We start from the raw sequence: 20,808 nt of genomic DNA, 5'->3' as shown, positions 1-20,808 counted from the left end.
CATGCCAAATTCAAAGTTAGATACCCGCAGGAGGAGTGATCGCCAATCAATCTGCTCCTAGGAAGATGAGCTGGACGTGGAGCTGTTATGTTTATGGCTGTTACATTCTAGCATCTCCTGCTATCTGGAGACCGACAGGAGGGCTTGCCGCCCAACTGCCTGATGTAGCTGTCCACAGGTCTCGGCCACTCAACTGCTTCTAGTCCCCACATAGATGAGTTGGTCATAACCATTGCTCAGTGGCGTCTCCTGTCCGGAGTCCTGCTATCTGGAGACAGACAGGGGGCAGGCAGAGGCAAACCAGCCTTCCTGTCTGTCCCTGGATACTTCTGCGTCCAATTGCAGACAGATTCATGTGGAGGGGGAGCAGGCTCAGTGGATCGAGGAGGAACCAGGTTCACTGGAGCCAGGAGCTCCGCATGCACGATGAGGATCAGCGGGGTGAGTCCAAAAGGGCAGGTGCGCTTAGATAGTTTAAAATCGGACAGGGTGCGACACGGCGCCCCTCTAATACAGCCTAGCCGGGACGCTACTACATCATCCCTACAACAATTACCTATACAATCTGCTAACTTAACTATTCTGCAATGAAGGCTTCCCATGAGTCCCCTCTTCAGCCATCTTGTCCCTCCTTTTCTCATCTGCCATCTTGCCTCCCTTACTCCATGCTTTATACATATAGACTCACTACACAGAGTCAACACAGATATCACACTTGCATACATCTCTATGTTTGCATGCACAACACCCACACCTTAAGAGATTCCTGGCATTTTATATACACAAAGGAGGATTTAAGGAACGCAGAGTTAACTTAGTTAAAGAATACGTTAAGGTAATGTAATATATGTACTTTCTATATAGTCTCTAATTTATCTTTACATAGTAAAAAGCTTTAGTCCAAAGTGTTTACAATAGCTAAGAGAAAGAATAAATGAATGGTTTGTTAATACAGTATAGTGAAGTGGATGATAGACTTGTATTTAGTTAGTGATCAACAAACAATAGTGGACGCAGAGGTCAAAGAGGATAGACGTACCCGTATGTGGTACTTGGGCTGCATAGAACCCGGTAAAACGCAGGAGATGTATGGGTAGTTCCCAAAGGCTCCAATTGGGGCACATCTTGTGTAACAACGGGGACTCCTCTGTCTAAGCTTCAATAGTGGTACAAGGTTAATGTTTCAAAATGGTTGATGAGAAAATAGCAGTCAAAGGCCCCCAACTAACTGATGAATTATTAGTAATATATATGGCATTTATCTTACTAATGATTAAGGGCCTAATTTAGAGATGGTCGCAGTTCACATTGCTGCTGCGTCTTTGGATGCAGCAACTATATGAAAATATGCTAATGCAGCAGGAAGCATCTGAGGAGAAAAGACTCCTCCTGCCGAGTGCTGCATCCAAAGATGCAGCATAGGATCATCTCTGAGACCATCGGCCATCTGAGTAACCCTGAGGTTGCTCAGATTGGCCCTTGCAGCTCCGTAGTCGTTCCCAGGAAGTCTGTGTCGGAAGACACAAGACACCTTTTCCAGAAAAGAGGCTGGCACCGCTCCCAAATGGCCGCAGCCTGTCAATCCGGCTGCAGCTCAGGAGAGCACTGCATTTGACAACGCAGGACCCGTTCTGCACATGCAAAGAATGAGTCCTGTGCATGTGGAGGCGCTTCACCAACGGGTTTGCATACATCTCTGAATGAGGCCCTGCTATCGGCGGATAGTCCAAATAGTTGTACTGTGTATGTGTGTGACCTATCAGAAAATCGCCCAGCATACACGTCCGATGCGATATTTTGAAGTTACAAGTCAGCTGCATCGGGCAGCGACGGACATTTCCACTGTTCCTTAAAAAGGGAGGAACGGGAAAATGCCTCCCCTCCCCCAGGGGAAGAAGCCATATAGCATATCCAATACACTGTGAAATATCTGCTAGGTGTCAGTCTGCCAGATAAAATGTGTCAGACCGACAGACATTTTATCTGTCAGTGTATGTCCAGCATTAGTCACAGGAAGTGTCTGAAATTCCTTGTACACAAGCCTTAAATATATTTCTCATGAGCAACATTGTATAAATGTAGGGTTACACCAAAAGGTAATTAAGTAACAGGGTTTACAAGGTTAGTGCCTATAAAGGGGCCTATCCATTAGACGACTTTTTGAACAAAACCTCCTGGTTTTGGTCGGATTGTTCAGAAAGTCGTCTAATGGATAGCCGGCAAGGACCAGCGATGCGCGTGCACGATGGGTCCTTGCCGACCCAGACTATCTACCGAACATGCTGGTCAACCGGACAACGCTCGTCAGGTTCCATATATTCGTAGATAGGGAGGTCGGTCTCCTGCACTGAATGACGTTCATGAACGCAACCAAGTATTTTTCACCACATTAAAGTCCTTCCAGCATTTTGGGGTACAGAAAAAGGTCTGCATGGTAATTTTTCAATATACCATACATACTCGAGTATAAGTCGACCCGAATATAAGCCGAGGTACCTACTTTTACCACAAAAAACTGGGAAAACTTGTTGACTCGAGTATAAGCCTAGGGTGGGAAATGGCAGCAGCTGGTAGTGCCCCCAGTAGTAATTCTCCCTGGTTGTGCCCCCAGTAGTAATCCCTCCTGGTAGTGCCCCCAGTGGTAATCCCCCCTTTCAGTGCCTCTAGTAAATCCCTCCCTGGTAGTGCCCCCAGTGGTAATCCCCCCTTTTAGTGCCCCCTGTAGTAATCCCCCCTGGTAGTTCCCCCAGTGGTAATCCCCCCTTTTAGTGCCCCCTGTAGTAATCGCCCCCTGGTAGTGCTCCCTGTAGTAATCGCCCCCACAGCTGTAAGCTTCACTCGAGTATAAGACGAGAGGGTACTTTTTCAGCACAAAAAATGTGCTGAAAAACTCGGCTTATACTCGAGTATATACGGTACTATAAAAACCCCTCTCCCATCAATACACCTTCACATATCTGTCGCACATCATTTAACCATTATTGAGATTTTTAGAAAAATTAATCTGAAATCGCAGAATTTGTCCAATAAAAACATGTCTATATAAATGGGATGCGGTTATAATACAGACAGTCCGGATGCCGGTGCTTAGAATACCGGCACTGGAATCCCGACACCTGGCAGAATCCCGATGCCGGCATCCTGATGGTAAGTACTGGGGTTAGGCACTAAGGGGAGGTTAAGTTTAGGCAGCGTTAGAGGTAGGGAGAAGGTCAGGATAATGACAGACAGGTGTCGGTATCCTAACCCTAGCATCGGCATCCCGTACCCAACCTATTTAAAACCCTCCAAGTCCATGATTATTCATTGGGAGGGGTGTACCAGAGGTTCCTACATTTTTACCTTAAAATAAAGATTTCCCCTACCTTTTCACAAGCTCAGGAAGGTAGGAACAAAAGAAACGCAAATTGAAAATACCATTTGGGGTGCGAGTTCGCCGTGAGGATGGCTTGCAAGCCCCAACTCGCACCTAATTGAATTGACCCCATAGAATTTGGTATGAATTCCAGATTTACAAATATGCATGAAGAATGTATAAATGAATTAAATGCACATATTTAAAGTTCTACAGGGCAGATCCAAATAAGTGCAAGGTCCCGTAGAAGACTTGCGCAGTGTGCTTCTAAGCGCACATTACCAGACATTATGGCGCAGAAGACATTGCTTTTTTTGCTCACACTAGTATGTGGGCAATGGGTATGAGCCGCCGGTTCATATTCCGACGCCGGCAGCCCGAAGGGAGAAGATTCTGACAGGGCACCTAAGTACTCTATCCCTAGCCACTCTCCGCCCTAACCCTAACCCCTACCCTCCCCCCCAGAACCGAACCCTAACCCAGCTACGTTCTCTAAAGCTAAAACAGCCAACGCTAAGAGCGCCCAGACTTACCTTGTGCGGTCCGGCGTCGGTCTTTCGACGCCTATCTTAAATCATCTTGTCGAGATTCGGATGTCGGTATTGAGACCATAACTACATCCCGTATGAGAAGGAAGGAAAAATAAGCAATGCTTCATGCCAGTAACAGCCAGAAGAGGTATATCACACAAGGATCCTCACCTATCATCCCCCCAATAACTGGTTAAAATATTTCACAATGTAAACCTAAAACAATAAATAACTAGTAATGTAATAATGTCTTTACTAATGTTTCTCAATTTCCAATGGCTGTAGCCAGGTGTCGTACCTGCAAGAACACCAGTATAATGTGCATATAATTAATACTGTAACTAGATGGTCATTGGCTGCAGCCAGGTGTCTTACCTACAGGGGGTGTAGTAGGTATTACCGCCGGCAGCAAATCCCGACAGCGGAAGCCCGGCAGGGGTGAAAATCCCCATCGCTAATTAAGGCAAGTACCGCTAATCTAATTCCCTACACTAACCCTCCTTTAGGGGTGCCTAACCCCCCCCCCCTTCTCCGCAGCCTGAACCTAAGTCTCATGGGGTAGGTGCCTAACCCTAACCCCCCCCCCTCTTCCCCTAGCCTAAACCTCCCGGGTCCAGGAATGATGATGTTTGTCTATGTTTGATGATGTTTTGCGGAGGGAAAAATCCAAACCAGGCGTACAAATCCGAGCCTGTACATACCTAGTATAATATGCATGTATCTAGTACTGTAACTATGTGGTCATTGGTTGCAGCCAGATGTTTTACCTGTAAGTACACCAGTATAAAGAGCATGTATTAGTACTGTAACAAGATGGTACAAGCTGCAGCCGGGTGTCTTACCTGCAGGTGCACCTGTATAATGTGCAAACATCTTGTACTGTAACTATATGGTCATTGGCTGCAGCCAGGTGTATTACTTATAAGTAGACAGTCACCAGCTGCAGCCAGGAACATATGTGCCTGCATGTATCTAGTACTGTAACCATATGGTCATTGGCTGCACTTAGGTGTATTACCTGCAAGTACACCTGTATAATGTGCATATCTAGTACTGTAAGTAGATGGATACATCAGTAGGTGGTGTATAATGTGTGTACACTCAGTAGAATGTGCATGGATACAGCATTATACTCAGTACAGTGACATTGCAGCTACATAATGCAGAGGGTACAAAAAAATGAGGGACGATGGCACACAGCAGACAATACAGTATATTATACATGCAGATATAAATCAGTATGCCTGGGGCAGGGATATACCCTCCATCATACTGAGCACAGATACCAGCAGTGTAGGCTAGTTATACAGCACACCCACACGCACGGCCAGGCCTGTCACACCCTGTAATGTACCTTATCACAGTACCGCCCGACCAGCTGCTTCATCCGCCAGTGCGGCCCGGTGAACACATCCACCTCGTCCGGGAAAGGAGCCATTCTCCACTCTCCATGCAGGGATCGGCGCACACGATCAGAAGCGGCCACCAGGCTCCGGTCACAGTAATCCGCCAGCAGCAACAACAACAAGCAGCAGCAGCAGCAGTACAGTCACACTCGACACTCCTCCTCCTCATTACAAGTGCGCAACGCCGGCCTGCCGCCACTGCGCCTGCGCGGTTGCCACAGCGCAGCACAGTGCAACTCCCAAAGCACAGGCTATACGCGTTTCACTTGCCAGTTACCATGATGCTCCCGAGTGTTACTGCGCATGCGCAATCTGACTCATGGATGGTTATGGTGCTAAGCAGCGCTTCAACAATCCGCACCACCACGCACACAAGCTAGGCCCAGCCAGGGTGGTTGATGCTGTTGCTAGTGCTAGTGCAGGAGGAAATGCGCCTCCCTCTCCCATTTATGTTTTTCACTTATTCAGGAGATGGGTGACCTTGCATGCAGGCAACGTGTCAGTCTCTTTGCTGTGCTGGTATTATTATTTAACTTTTTTTGTGCAGAACAAATTCATACAATTCATGTAAACAATAGTAATTGTACAATAAAACAACATTCTAGCATAACGTACAGAATTGCAGGTAAAGAGTCGCTGACTTTGTGGGATGCCTCCCTCCCATTTAGCCATAGCAAGGTCATCGATTGATGGTTTAACCATTAATGGATATTTGGGACAAATTTACTGTCAGTTTTGATTCTATTCCAAAATCGATGGTAACCAGTGGATATAGGGGCTGATTCAGCAGAAGACGGAATTGCAAAGCTGCACGCAAGCAAATGCAGCAGGAGGTGTATGACGCGGCGCCCACTGCTGCATTTGTGATGCCAGCACTGCGACCGATAATCGGGAATCTGCGTTCAGCATTGCACTTACATGCAATGCTGAATCTGCCCCATAGACTGCCGTCCAAAAAATAGTATTTACTATCTGTCGGGTTTCAGCTTCAATTGAAAGCCAACGCTGATGTCTGTCGTTTTTGCCTGCTCTAAAGTACGTCGGTTTTGACCTTTCCAATCAAAACTGACGACAACTTGATGTTAAGAGTTAGTCCCACCCAGTGGCGGTTCTAGGGGTGGGCTAACAGGGCAGTCGCCCGGGGTGCCGGCCCCTAGAGGGTGCCACTGAGTCCCCAGAAGGTAAAAAAAATTAAAAATCCCATAATAATAATAAAAAACAGCGCCGGTACCCCCCCGCGTTGCCAGGCGCCCGCTGATATTTGTTATAAGCTGGCACCCGGCTCCCTCCCTGCAGCGGCAGCCGCTCCGGAGCTCCGGCTCCCGCATAGAGCACTATGGGAGGGACATCATGACTACTACTATAGGGGGCATTATTACTGGGGCACTACTAATGTGGGTACTACTATAGGGGGCACTACTACTGTGGGCATTGTATTAGGGGCACTACTAAGTACTGTGGACCTTGTGTATAAGGGGCACTAATTTGGGCATTGTGTAAAAGGGGCACCACTGTGTGCCATAACATGAATAAGGGACTAATGTGTGGCGTAATTTGAATTGGGGTTACTGTAGTATAAAGGGAATTACTTTGTGTGGCACAATGTATTATACAGGGCATTACTGCGTATGGCATAATATGTTATACAGGGCATTACTGCATGTGGCATAATGTGTTATACAGGGCATTACTGCATGTGGCATAATGTGTTATAAAAGCCATTACTGCATGTGGCATAATGTGTTATACAGGGCATTACTGCATGTGGCATAATTTGTTATACAGGTCATTACTGCATGTGGCATAATGTGTTTATAAAGGGCATTACTGCATGTGGCATAATGTGTTATACAGGGCATTACTGCATGTGGCATAATGTGTTATAAAAGCCATTACTGCATGTGGCATAATGTGTTATACAGGGCATTACTGCATGTGGCATAATTTGTTATACAGGGCATTACTGCATGTGGCATAATGTGTTTATAAAGGGCATTACTGCATGTGGCATAATGTGTTTATAAAGGGCATTACTGCATGTGGCATAATGTATTTATAAAGGGCATTACTGTGTTAGGTGCATTACTGCACATGGCAATTATTCGCCACAAGGGGAGAGCTTGGGGGAAGCCCAGCACCTTCATAAGTGCTGGGCACGCCCCACAGTGTGATGAATTGGGGGTGTTCTGCAAGGACACACCCCTTTTCCGGAAGCGCGTGTGCTTTCAGCGCGCGCAGAGGAACATCATCTAGAAAAAGTTGTTGCTGTGTTTTTTTTTGGGGGGGGGGGGGCGCAACGGTGAACTTTTGCCCTGAGCTCCACAATGTCTAGAACCGGCCCTGGTCCCACCCCAAATCCATAACCAGCCCCGGAACTCTGTGCCTAGGCTGGTAATGGTAAATAAGGGGAAAATGAATAGGCACAAGTTGATTGGCTGAGCACGGCAGCTCTCACGCTCTCAGCCAATCAGCACAATGTGGTGAAATGTGTAGGCATATAATATACTGTAAGTAAGAAATGCAGTTTAGGAATGTATTTCTAAGGTATTTGTTTTTGTTTGCCATTTGGAACAGATTGCTTTTGGGCCATTCTCGCCTAGGAAGTGTTAATGACTGCATCCTGAGACCAGCAAAAGCAATGTTAATTTAAATCACTTTCTTTGAATTGCACCCTATGGGGTCTCCTTCATATCTCTGTGTAAAGCTAGGTACACACTAGGTCGATGGACCTATCTAATGGTTGGTAAGTGTATACACTTATTATGTGTGTCTGCGCTGACATCATAACTGGGTGGGCATTTAAATTGCCCGCCCAGTTGAAATGTCAATCACCGCTGGGTCCCTGCAGCAAGTGTACAGGCGAGCGGCGGGTCGCTCGTACTCACCAGCAGATGACCAATATATGTGCTTGCAGGCCCGATCCGTTATGTTATCGTTCACAGACATATCGGGTGTACACACCTGCCAATTCACTGTAGATATCTATCAGTGTGTACCCAGCATAACATGTACAGCAGGTATATTTGAGGAGGTCATATGCTAATTCTATTACTGTTTAAACCACACAGATACTTTGATTCTGGGTGGTAGATACTGCATATGAGGATACAATTGATCAGTTCTTGTAAAATATAAGCTGTATTTTAATTTTGGGATACAATTGTCTGATTTGTGCAAAAGTCTTAAGCAGCATATCCAGTAGCAGATATTAATGAGCGATTGCACGATTACGACATCGTAATCGTGCAATCACGCATGAATCGGGCATGAAAATGTCAAAAACGACCAGCGATAGGCGCTCCCACTGGTCGTTGTCAATATCAATCGTCGCCTGAAAATGCTGGTCAATCTGCCGATAATGACAGATTAACCATGTTCAGGGATGAGGGAGGGTGCCTACACTGAATGACATATCGTTCAGTGTAGGCACTGCAGGGGAAGAGGAACGACTGTACGATTACAATGTTGTAATCGTACTGTCGTTCCACTATCTGCTAGTGGATACGCACCTTTAGAAATACATGGGCAGGATTACAATCTGCTGTATTGTGTCCTCTTACTATATAAAGGACTGATGCGGTTCTGTAGAATATGTATCTTCTGACCATCTAGAGAGGATTGCACTTCTGAAGAATATCTGTATGCTGTGATTGGCGTTGGGTATGGGATCTCGACGGTCAGAATGCCGACCGATTTCTATAAGTAGTATGAACCTTACCCTAACCCTCCCTTCCCGCAACATAATACCTGACCCTAAGTCTCCCACTGACCGTAATACTTATCTCCGCAATCTGTTGGGATTCTGACAGTCAGGATGCTGACTACATCCCTGTGATTTTGCCAAGCACCTTCAGCAAGAGATGTCTTTTTAAAGACATTTGAGCAATAAACATCCTGCCTTAAAATGCCTGCATCTCTTTGTATCCTGCGTCTACCAGATACTTTGTTATCTAGCTGTTCTGGGTTGAGCCCAGTGTCTCCAAGCTTAAACCCTCTGCCAGCTACCCAGTGCTTACCGGTCTATAGTGAGGGAACAGTGGGAATTAGCTGACACCAACCAGGAGGTGTTGCAGCAGCGTGTCCACACATACCCAGAAGTAGGTGGTTCCAGGTGCTGGTGTAGGAGCCTGGCAGTGGCAGCGAGTTACCCGCTATGCAGTAGGAGGCGTCGGTAACAGGCAGTTACTGAAGGTGAGAGGGAATCCCAGTGAGCAGTAGTGAAGTAAGTCTACATAGTTTACTCAGGGACAAGTAACTTGCGTCTGACATCACGGTGTTAAGAGTATTTAAAGTAATGATTTGCATTGTCCCTGATGAAAGTTTAATAAACACTGAAACAAGATCTGCATATATTTATGTATTGATTGAACAAGTCCTGGAGTGCCACCTACTCACTGAGTGAGTACTGGAAATTTTCTAAGAGGAAGGCATCTGGACAAATACATCAGATGTGGTGAGCGCCAAAACATATTGACTGAACCAATATGGTATAATTTTATATACCTCAGAGTTAACTTCCAAATAGATAAGTAATACTTTGTAAAACGTTGTTTTATTACAAAGAGAAAAATCACACTCATGTAGAAAAAAATGATTCAAGCTTATCTGAAATGCGCCTGATTCTGGCAGATATTGTTCCACTTTCCTTGTGTCCATTTCAAGGAAAAGTTGGATTGTGGCAGTCTCAGAAATCACAGCTCCAGCCCAGCTCTCAGAGGACTCCTGGGGGTATATTTACTAAAGTGAGAGTTTTTAGAATTGGAGATGTTACCCATAGCAACCAATAAGATTCTACGTCACATTTAAACTAGTACCTTCTGGAAGATAATAGCTAGAATCTGATTGGTTGCTATGGGCAACATCTCCACTGCTAAAAACTCTCACTTAAGTAAATTTACCCCATTCAATTCAAAAACGTATTTTTAGTTTTTTGTTCCTATTCAATTTTGACATATGGTTGAATTACAATTTTTGGGGTACATTGTCGAGTCCATTGTCTTGATTACCAGGCATTGCAACTAAATCCATTATGGTTCCATGTTCTAACACAGCAAAATGTGAAAGAGTCCAAGAGGGTGAATACCATTTTTAGGCAGCGTATAGTTTATATAATGCACTTTCTGGCGCCACCTCATTTCTTATGATTTCAGATTACATTAAACCTGTTGGGATACCAACTATTAATTTTATAGATCCAATATTAATTTCTTTTCAGAGAATTCATTTTCTTTCCCCTTCACGTTTTGCTACTGTATATTTGTCAACCCTATACAATTGCATTTCTGATTAGGGGAATCACGATTATAAAAGGTATCCAAATCTGTCAGCAAATCAGTTAAGTAATTATTATCCAAATTATTTTTAATATTGATTCATATTTTTAACTTTAAAATAATATGTGGAATTTCATTTCCGTTTGGTGGATCTAAAGGTAGTGTCACAGGTAGCTGCAGCAAATGTACATGCAGGGATAGATTCCCAGTGACTGGCAGCTATGGGGTTAAACAAAGCCATGTCTAAGTCAGAGGACAGGCGATATATCTGTAGTGCATCGGCGGGAGTGTACACACAATATGCCTGTGAACGATGTCTTTCACGTACATATCTGATCATATCGTCCAAACGATTAGTAAGGGTATATGACCTGTCAGCCAGGTGTGTACCCAGCTTTAGAGACGGCCCTACCCCAGGTGATCATGGAAATTGAAGTTCTTTCTGTCGTCTAGCAATCTTAGCAATGTTAAGCTGTCAGACCCATATTAAATATTACTGTTAAAACATGTATCTTTTTATTTAGCAAAAAAGCACAAGTGAATATAATTCAAAATCCATTAACTTGATAACCAGGTGAGTAAAGGTTAGTCTCTACTTGTGAATTTTGAGATAACCTGTAAAATATTTCATGCGTGCATGACCAGGAGATCAAAGTGCAATGATAGTAGAGAGAGAAAGAGTTTGTAAGTAAGGACCTTATCCACAACTGAATATTAATAGCACAGAAGCCGTCTTTAACTCTGCACAAAACATACATTGGTAAGTATCCATTTTATTGTTTTTATAAGTCATTTTTTTCTGTCACTTGTAGATCATGGGCCTGATGCTGATTTAAAAGTAAGCCCATTTGCGTACCATACTTTGTAAAACTGTACTGCGCATGCTTGTATAACAAGCCGCATGCAAATGCCAATTTGCTGGCATCTGACACTTGCGCCTTTGGATGTTGTCTGACTGGAGAGGATATATTAAGGGAAAGGGCGGTCTACTGTGGGCCAAGTACAGTAAGGGCATGTTCTTAGGCTTGCAAACAAATGCAAAACTGCATGCAATTCCCTATATAATACTATCAGTAGCTGTATCACTTGTGGGGGCCAGACGGCTGGTGCAATACAGACTAATGACAGTTGCCAGCACTAGATCTGGGTGGGTGCGAATTCACCTCTGAGGCTGACAGGTGCTTTCTTCATTGATCGTACATATGATTTTGTGGGCTTATTTTAGGAATCTTATTTTAGATGCTTTCATTCATACAAAATAAATATATCTGCTGTATTATTATTCCTAATTTAAAGCAAACTGAAACACAAATGTTAAAAAAAATAAAATAAATTGTGTGCTTATAACTTGGGTGTGTATAAGTATAACTGGGTGTTATGTGTGCTTGGTGCATATGCCACTAATGCAGGCTACTGTAGGTGCATCTTGTGATGCCTACACCTCAGAATATGGCCGTAAATATGCTATTATTACATGCTCATTTTTACAGCTTAAGTTTTGTCTGCACATATGGCCAACTCAGCATGCGCCTCTATGTTAGCGGTAGTCAGTCTGGAATCACAGCCATTGTTATCAAGCAGTTAGTCTGATGAAGCATGGGATGACAATGAGAATGTTACACACACTCTATTATATTTAACCATTTAACTGACCAATTTTAACAAATTGACCAAAAATTTTTTTAAATGCAATTAAGTTTAAAACATTTTTAAAATGAATAAGAATATTTTATCGAACAAAATATGCCTAGGGGGTGTCTCGCTTCCCCCTTCCCATGTACATAGGCCCCCAATGAAAATTGACCTACCACCCACCATTGGTAAAAGAGCCACCAGTGGCAATAGATTGCAACTTACATTACCCCCCACCCCAGTGGTAATAGATCCCCCGTTATATAACCTTACCACCTCCAGTGTAATAGGTACCAGTTTTTGCACACGCACCCCCTCCTCTCCACCCCAAATGTCACTTCATGTCAATCACTCATGCTCACTGCGATCGCTTCATGATCTCAGCAGCCGGATCGCGTGCTGCGATGCATACGCATGCGCAGAATGCAAACCGTCCTGCGTGCGAACGCAGCCGTGCAATCCGTGCTGAATCAGGCCCTATGATCACACAAGCTTGAAAATGTAATGCATATACTGTATGTAGACATCCAAAATTCTCCTCTCAGATTTGTCATGGAACATGACATCAATACATGGAGAAAAGAGGAAAAGGATGGATTCCCAGTAACACATGTTAGGAGAGAGATAGATTTTAAGCCCTCCATTATATGGGAAATCAGCTCCTGTTCCACCGACTCGTTTTAACCAGAAAGGTCTTTTCAAGCTGTATCACCCACTAATAAGATCTGTCCTTATATACCCATACAATAACAAACTCATGGGCTCCATCTCATGATTGTCAGCTGGAAGAGGAAATGACATTGTGCTCCAAATGACACTTCCAGGTAATTATAACCCTTTTTACAACAATAACATAGAAAAATCAAGTTCCTCACATAGCTTAACAATTAATAGGTGTAAAGGAAACAAGCTACTAGTTACTTTTTGCAATTGACATCTCACATCGATCACAGCCAGATAGGTGTATATGTAATACCGGAATTAGAGAACTTTGGGCCTGATTCAGCAAGGGATGCAGTTGCTTATACGCACGCAATTTGGCAATTCGCACTGCACATGTATACGTATCGCAGTGCACGAACCAGCCACTGTGATCGGGACTGCGATTGTAGAGGCTATGCACTTCCATGGCAGAGTGATTGACAGGAAGTGCCATTTGTGGTTGGTGATGGGGCGGTGGTCGGGCGAACGCTCAGGCGTGCCAGTTCATTTCAATGCCGTTGCAGGGGCGTGCACAAATTAGCCACTGCAATGCCATACGCAGTCTGAGGTGTTCTGAAGTAAGCAATTCCTGAGTAAGGTCTGACCTGCCTTAACTGTGCATATGGCTCCGATGTTACCAATTGTTTCGCTATGTTGCCCAAGTATACGGATGTGAGTAAGGGGAAGTGGGCGTCCTTATGTCAGGCTGCTATCGCAATGCGAATACAAACATTTACATATCACCGCTGATATTACCACTGCGTTGCGTGCGTATAAGCAGAATTGCAATCCGTAGTGAATCAGGCCCTCTGTGCGTTCTGATGAAACAGATGGAGCTTCCTTTTTGTGTTCCACCTGTATAACCTGCTCCACTTTGAAATGTAAACATAACCCAATTAGAAAATATAAGGTACAAAAATTTCTAATGACTTCTAACGATGGACTTTATTTTATACCATGTAGAGATTGATACATATTATCCATTTTCTCCAGAAAAATTGATGTAAGCCCTGTTTACTGATACAAAATTCCTATTAGAGATGTGCTCTGGGCCATTTTTGCTGGTTTTGGTTTTGGATCTGTGGGCCTGATGACAAGAGCGCTCGCTCTGAATCAGGGCCCTCCTACCTTTTTTTGGAGCGTCCTCATGGACGCTCGCATAGCTGTGGGTTACCACCCACAGCTATAGCGAACGTCCATGATGATGGTCGCGATGGTCTTGACCATCACGACCATCGGGCTTGCGACGGAGACCCTGCGGTAGGGTCTCGCTGCCGCAAGCCCTGGAGTGATTTTGGCTCTATCAGAGCCAAAATCACTCCCACTGACATCACTAGTGATGTCAGTGGGGCCAGCTAGAGACGGTAGGCGTTCCCATAGGAACACCTCCGTCTGGCAGGCACGCCCCCGGCACGCCCACCAAAGGGGGCTTGCTGTCAATCAACATCGACAGCACGCCCCCTTTGGTGGGAGACCCGGAGCGATGGTGAGCCCGTCGCTCGCCGGGTCTCACGCATGCGCACGACGGAGCTCCCTCCATCGTGCGCATGCGCAGTGGGGAACATCGACCCGCTTGCGAGCGTCCTGCCGCTCGCGAGCGGGTCTGGATGACCCCCTGTATCTCCCTTGTGTTTTAGATCTGTATTTGGTTTTGCAAAACCGCCCATACGTATTTTTGTTTTGGATCTGTATTTATTCAAAAAAATCATAAAAACAGCTGAAGTCATATAATTTGGGCCTTTTTATTAACCGCAATAACATTTATTTCCAGTCAGTCTTCACCACCTCACAGCTCATTATATTGATTTCATCCAGTTTAGGTCAAAAGATTGCACAGAGCTAGCCAGAGCCATAACTAGACTTTTTGGTGCCCTGGGCCAGAAAGCGTTGGTGGCCCCCCCCCTTTATTTATCAAAGAAGGACTTAAGGCTCACAACCCAAAAAGGGGCATTACTTCAAGGTGAAGGAACGTAACAAATCTGATTTATGTAGTATAACTCACCAGCTCTAGATGTAAGAGAGCGCAGGTGAAGCAGCATTTTAAAGTATATTGTGTCTCATATAGGGGCCCATTTATCAAAGTGTATTTGAGGTAAAATCCCCCAAAACACCCGTTTTCAGGGGATTTACCTCAAATACTAAGTATTCCCCGGATGTATTAAGGAGGGACCTCAGCAGGTATCTCCGATACTTGCTGTGATCCCTCCATTACCGCCTGAAGCCGCTTCCCCCAGGTTTCTATTGGGGATGCGATGCTGCCAAATTTACCAATATCCGGAATGTGATGCATTCAAGTTATTGGCCCCCGCAGCTAATGCCATCTGAAGATGGCGTTAGCCGCTGTAGCCTATGGGCTACACCGCCACTACTAGCTGGTGGAGGATCCACTGGAACCCTCCCCGGCTCTGGCAGATGTGCATGTGCAGTTCATGGGACTGCACTGGCCGGCAGCTCTCCGAAGACCGCAGGGACGGGCTCCCGGATGATACATCTGGCTGATAGGATCGCTTTTTGCAGTGCGATCAAGGGTATTACTGGTATGCCCTGATTGCATTGCAAAAGTGATCATTGATAAATGGGCCCCATAGTTAGGATTTGCAGGCTTCCTTTTCAGGAGCAGATATCTCTATATGTAAGGTGTCTGACTGCAATGTGAGAGGTGATTGGTTCAAGTCCTAGAGGATGTGATTAAAGGTGCATGGAGAGATGGAGGGTGAGTCGGCCAGGGAGGAGTTTGGCAGTTTAATAAACTATACGACCCCATAGAGAAACCAAAAAATTTTTCATTAATCAAGAACCAGATCAGAGGCCCGAAAGAGATGGAGTATGTTTTTGGAGTAGGCAGGGAAAGGTAGGAAAGATTGATTAGTTTGTAAATTTACAGGGAGAATCAATGTAGGATCAAGTTCTTCAGTTCCTGAAAGACATCTTTGATTTGGAGAAGATTCGCCATTTGAGCGTGGAGAGTTTGTCAGAAGATATTATGCAGTATCTGCACCATCGCACAGGGGATCGGTATGAATGACCGCCGGACCGGACTGGTTCAAATCCCGACGCCGGAAGACCGGCAGCAGTGAAGTTCCAGATAGGTAAGTAAACTAAATATACCTAACCCTCTCCCCCCTCTAACCCTCCCTTAGGGGTGCCTAACCCTAACCTACCCCCTAGTGCCTAGCCCTAACCCCCGCCGTAAGTGCCTAAACCTAACCCCCCCATCCCTGCAGCCTAAACCTAACCTAACGGGGAGGTGCCAGACCCTAACCTCACCCCTGGGGTGCCTAACCCTCCCTTCCCCTAGCCTAACCCTCCCGTGGGGGGTGCCTACCCTAAAGCTGGCCACACACTAGACCAACTTACAACCAACCAGCCAACTTGTTGATTGGTTGGAATGAAAATCTGGTAACGTATGGGAGTAAATGATGATTAGCAATTTGCTGCTAAATGCCAGAAAACAGATGAAAATGGATGTCAGACAAGTTTGTTAAATATTTGATCTAAACTATTTATTCAAACAACAGTTTTTGTCCATTTTCCAGCGTTTGGGAGCAAATTGCTGATTGTATTCCTTACCAGATTTGCATTCCAGCCAATCAACTAGTTGGCTGGTTGGACAGATAATCTTTAGATGTGTGGCCAGCTTAAGTCCCCCACGGCTGTCTGCACCCGCTGCCCGGCTTATCTTCATTCGGGTGTCGGGCTCTCGGCGTAGGGATAATGATAGGCATCGGGATTTCGACGCCTATAATCCAATGTATCCATTGAAGTTCAGTGACACTGCAGCCAGTTGCCCCAGGACCCTGTTGAATTGATAGGCTGGTACACATAACGTTTGAGCCAGGGGCGTCTTAAGAGAGGAGGGGGCCCGTGTGCACTCTCTGTGCGGGACCCCCTCCTCTCCCCCCGGTGACTGTCAGGATTGCACAGTCGGGAAGCCGGCGGTCGGCATTTCGACCGTCGACTTCCTCACTGCATACCTCACACAGAGATGCTTGGGGTGTATATGGGAGCAGGATCATTGAAGCTCACTTGTGTCCAATTCTATGTGAACCAACCACCTAAAACCTGATCACATGAATGACATCTGTAGAGTGCCTGTTGCTAACACAGAGTGAGGGCAGCCATTTTGTGCCACATCATGATTGAATATTGATTCAGCCCATATAAGCTGTATATTTTTTATACATTTAATAGAAATGCGGTGGCCTTGCTTGAGGAGGTGCTAAATAGTGCACACTGTAAAGAGATGTTTACTTTGTGCTCAGGGAGGTTGTTAGGAGTAATGGGACCAATACTTACTGTTTACATCAGAGGAAAGCAGCCTGTAGCTCTCCAGCTGAACTACAACTCCCAGCATCCGTGCTGTTTGTCAGGCCAGCTGGAGTTTGTCAACAATGGGTGGAGTTCCTCAGGTTACCTCAGCCTGCTTTACGCACGATATGTACCATGTAAATATGTATGTGACTAATATACACAACTAATTTTTGTATTAAATGTTTTTGCACTTTATTGCACACATCCTGTCAGGAAGATGCTCTGTGCTGCTGCTCATATTTCTGGTCTCTCGTATGACACCCACCATCTACATTATCCAGTAATTCCGCTTAGAGTCACTTACATACAAAGGAGGCAGGCGTTCATTGAGCTCAAACCAGTGGCGTATCTATAATGGGTGCAGTGTGTGCGGAGGACTCGGGCCCCCCGGGTCCAGGGGGGCCCCGCACCGCACACACTGCACCCATATTATTTTAGACTTACCTGTCCGTGGTCCCACGTCGGGTGTCTGCACTGCTCAAAACACCGGAAAATGGCCGCCGTGGCCATTTTTCCGGTGTTCTGTGCATGCGCAGTAGACTCCGGGCACACTCTACTGCGCATGCACAGAACGCCGGAAAAATGTCCGCCACGGCCACTTTCCGGCGTTCTGCGCATGCGCAGTAGAGTCTGCTAAGGCTCCGGTGGCTGGCTAGCCGCGTCAGTCGGCTGCTGGTCACCGGGGGGAGAGGAGGGGGTCCCGCACAGGGAGTGCACACGGGCCCCCTCCTCTCTTAAGACGTCCCTGGCTCAAACGTTATGTGTACCAGACTATCAATTCAACAGGGTCCTGGGGCAACCGGCTGCAGTGTCACAGAACTTCAATGGATACATTGGAGTATGGCCTGCAGCGTCACAGTACTTATATGGATACACTGGGGTATGGCCTGCAGTGTCACAGTACTTATATGGATATACTGGGGTAAGGCCTACAGCGCCACAGTACTTCTATGGATACAATGGGGTACAGCACCAAAAAAACTATTTGTTAACTTTCTTTTTAATATACAGTCAGGTCCATAAATATTGGGACATTGACAGAATTTTCATATTTTGGCCTGTATTCACCACCACAATGGCTTTGAAATGAAACAAACAAGATGTGATTTAACTGCAGACTTTCAGATTTAATTTGAGGGTAATTACATCCAAATCAGGTGAACGGTGTAGGAATTACAACAGTTTCTATATGTGCCTCCCACTTTTTAAGGGGCCAAAAGTAATGGGACAAAATAAACAATCCTAAATCTAACTTTCACTTTTTAATACTTTGTTGCAATCCTTTGCAGGCAATTACAGCCTGAAGTCTGGAACGCATGGACATCACCAGACGCTGGGTTTCATCCCTGGTGATGCTCTGCCAGGCCTCTACTGCAAATGTCTTCATTTCCTGCTTGTTCTTGGGGCATTTTCCCTTAAGTTTTGTCTTCATCAAGTGAAATGCATGCTCAATCGGATTCAGGTCAGGGGATTGACTTGGCCATTGCATAACATTCCACTTTTTAGCCTTAAAAAACTCTTTGGTTGCTTTTGCAGTATGCTTCGAGTCATTGTCCATCTGCACTGTGAAGCACCGTCCAATGAGTTCTGAAGCATTTGACTGAATATGAGCATATAATATTGCCCGAAACACTTCAGAATTCATTCTGTTGCTTTTGTCAGCAGTCACATCATCAATAAATACAAGGGAACCAGTTCCATTGGCAGCCATACATGCCCACGCCATGACACTACCACCACCATGCTTCACTGATGAGGTGGTATGTTTTGGATCATGAGCAGTTCCTTTCCTTCTCCATATTCTTCTCTTCCCATCACTCTGGTACAAGTTGATCTTTGTCTCATCTGTCCATAGGATGTTGTTCCAGAACTGTAATGGCTTTTTAGATGTTGTTTGGCAAACTCTAATCTGTTCTTCCTGTTTTTGTGGCTCACCAATGGTTTGCATCAGGTGGTGAACCCTCTATATTCACTCTTGTGAAGTTTTCTCTTGATTATTGACTTTGACACATATACATCTACCTCCTGGAGAGTGTTCTTGATTTGGCCAACTGTTGTGAAGGAGTTTTTCTTCACCAGGGAAATAAATCTTCTGTCATCCACCACAGTTGTTTTCCGTGGTCTTCCGGGTCTTTTGGTGTTGCTGAGCTCTCCGGTGCGTTCTTGAATGTTCCAAACAGTTGATTTGGCCACACCTAATGTTTTTGCTATCTCTCTGATGGGTTTATTTTGATTTTTCAGCCTAATGATGGCTTGCTTCACTGATAGTGACAGCTCTTTGGATCTCATATTGAGAGTCAACATCAACTGATTCCAAATGCAAATGTCACACCTAGAATCAACTCCAGACCTTTTACCTGCTTAATTGATAATGAAATAATGAGGGAATAGCCCACACCTGTCCATGAAATAGCTTTCGAGTTGATAGTCCCATTACTTTTGGCCCCTTAAAAAGTGGGAGGTACATATAGAAACCGTTGTAATGCCTACACCGTTCACCCGATTTGGATGTAATTACCCTCAAATTAAATCTGAAAGTCTGCAGTTAAAGCACATCTTGTTTGTTTCATTTCAAAACCATTGTGGTGGTGGCCAAAATCTGAAAATTCTGTAAATGTCCCAATATTTATGGACCTGACTGTATATATATATATATATTGTGATAGGATCACTGGTAAAGTGGTCTGTGACAGGGACATTTATCCCAGATTCCTGTCTTATGTGTTTTAAAATCCCCAGGAGAAAGTCTGCAGTGTAGCAGGCTTGAGTTTCGGCTTTTTGAAAAGCCGGTTTGGGACATGGGGGTTGTGGGTGAGAGGAGAGGGAGGGCTCCACCCACGGCCACTCCAGGTTTTGGTTCTCTTAGCCTGGTAACAGGCTTGTTAGAGTTTTCCACCTGAGAGTGGCCAATATAAGCCTAGTGTGTTTAGGGCTGATTGTCTCACCTGGGAGAGCAGACAGGGAGTTTGCTCAGAGACACTTGTAAACCTAAACTGTGAGTGTTGTGCTGTGCCTTTGTTGTTGGTGAGGGCATTAGGCCCTGCCAGGTTCTGGTAGTGAGGGAACTACCTGTGAAGTTAGTGCCCCGACAGGGCTAGGATTTACGTTTATGTTTTCTTTGTGTTATTTCTGACATTGTACAATAAAGACTGGCGCCGACCAGCTTGTACTTGCATCCAGACTGGTGTGCTGCTTCCCTGCTGCTGTGTGTGTGTGTGTGTAAGGAAGGAGTCCTCTACCCAGGAGAGGGACCCCCTAACCTAACTGTGTCACAATATATATATATATATATATATTTAACATTTAAAGTTTTTAGTTAAAAAAAAATAAATTTGTGATCACTGGAACAGATAGACACTGGATAGGTGCATCAGCAGCACTGGAGCGGATGGAAACCAGACAAGTGTGTCGGCAGCACTGGAGCGGATGTACACCGGACAGGTCAGCACAGCCCATGGATATCACAGCCCCTGGATGGACAGCAAAGCCCCTTGATAGCACTGCCCCTTGACGGACTCAGCACAGCCAGAGTGAAGCAAATGGCACGATCACCACAGGTAGGGACTTATATGCAATTCCAAAACCCACGAGAATCCGAC

At 45.2% G+C, this 20,808-nt stretch overlaps 2 protein-coding genes across 2 annotated transcripts in view; one reads left to right on the top strand and one right to left on the bottom strand.

The window, feature by feature from the left end:
* FBXL5 (F-box and leucine rich repeat protein 5) overlaps window positions 1–5,547 on the bottom strand; it is a 35,968-nt gene extending 30,421 nt beyond the window's left edge. The window contains exon 1 of the mRNA XM_088450661.1: window positions 5,240–5,547. Within this exon, the coding sequence (XP_088306787.1) occupies window positions 5,240–5,323 (84 nt within the window). The 5' untranslated portion in view covers window positions 5,324–5,547. The remainder of the gene's footprint in view (window positions 1–5,239) is intronic.
* A 5,561-nt stretch (window positions 5,548–11,108) lies between these two features.
* The window catches only part of LOC148501365 (ADP-ribosyl cyclase/cyclic ADP-ribose hydrolase 2-like), a 100,060-nt gene continuing 90,360 nt past the window's right edge, over window positions 11,109–20,808 (top strand). Inside the window, exon 1 of the mRNA XM_088450605.1 lies at window positions 11,109–11,138. The gene's annotated coding sequence lies outside the window, so the exon portion shown is untranslated. The remainder of the gene's footprint in view (window positions 11,139–20,808) is intronic.

Source organism: Taudactylus pleione, unplaced genomic scaffold (assembly GCF_031769625.1).
Source record: "Taudactylus pleione unplaced genomic scaffold, aTauple2 ptg000520l, whole genome shotgun sequence".
NCBI lineage: Eukaryota > Metazoa > Chordata > Amphibia > Anura > Myobatrachidae > Taudactylus > Taudactylus pleione.
This window is presented reverse-complemented; position numbering and strand designations above follow the sequence as displayed.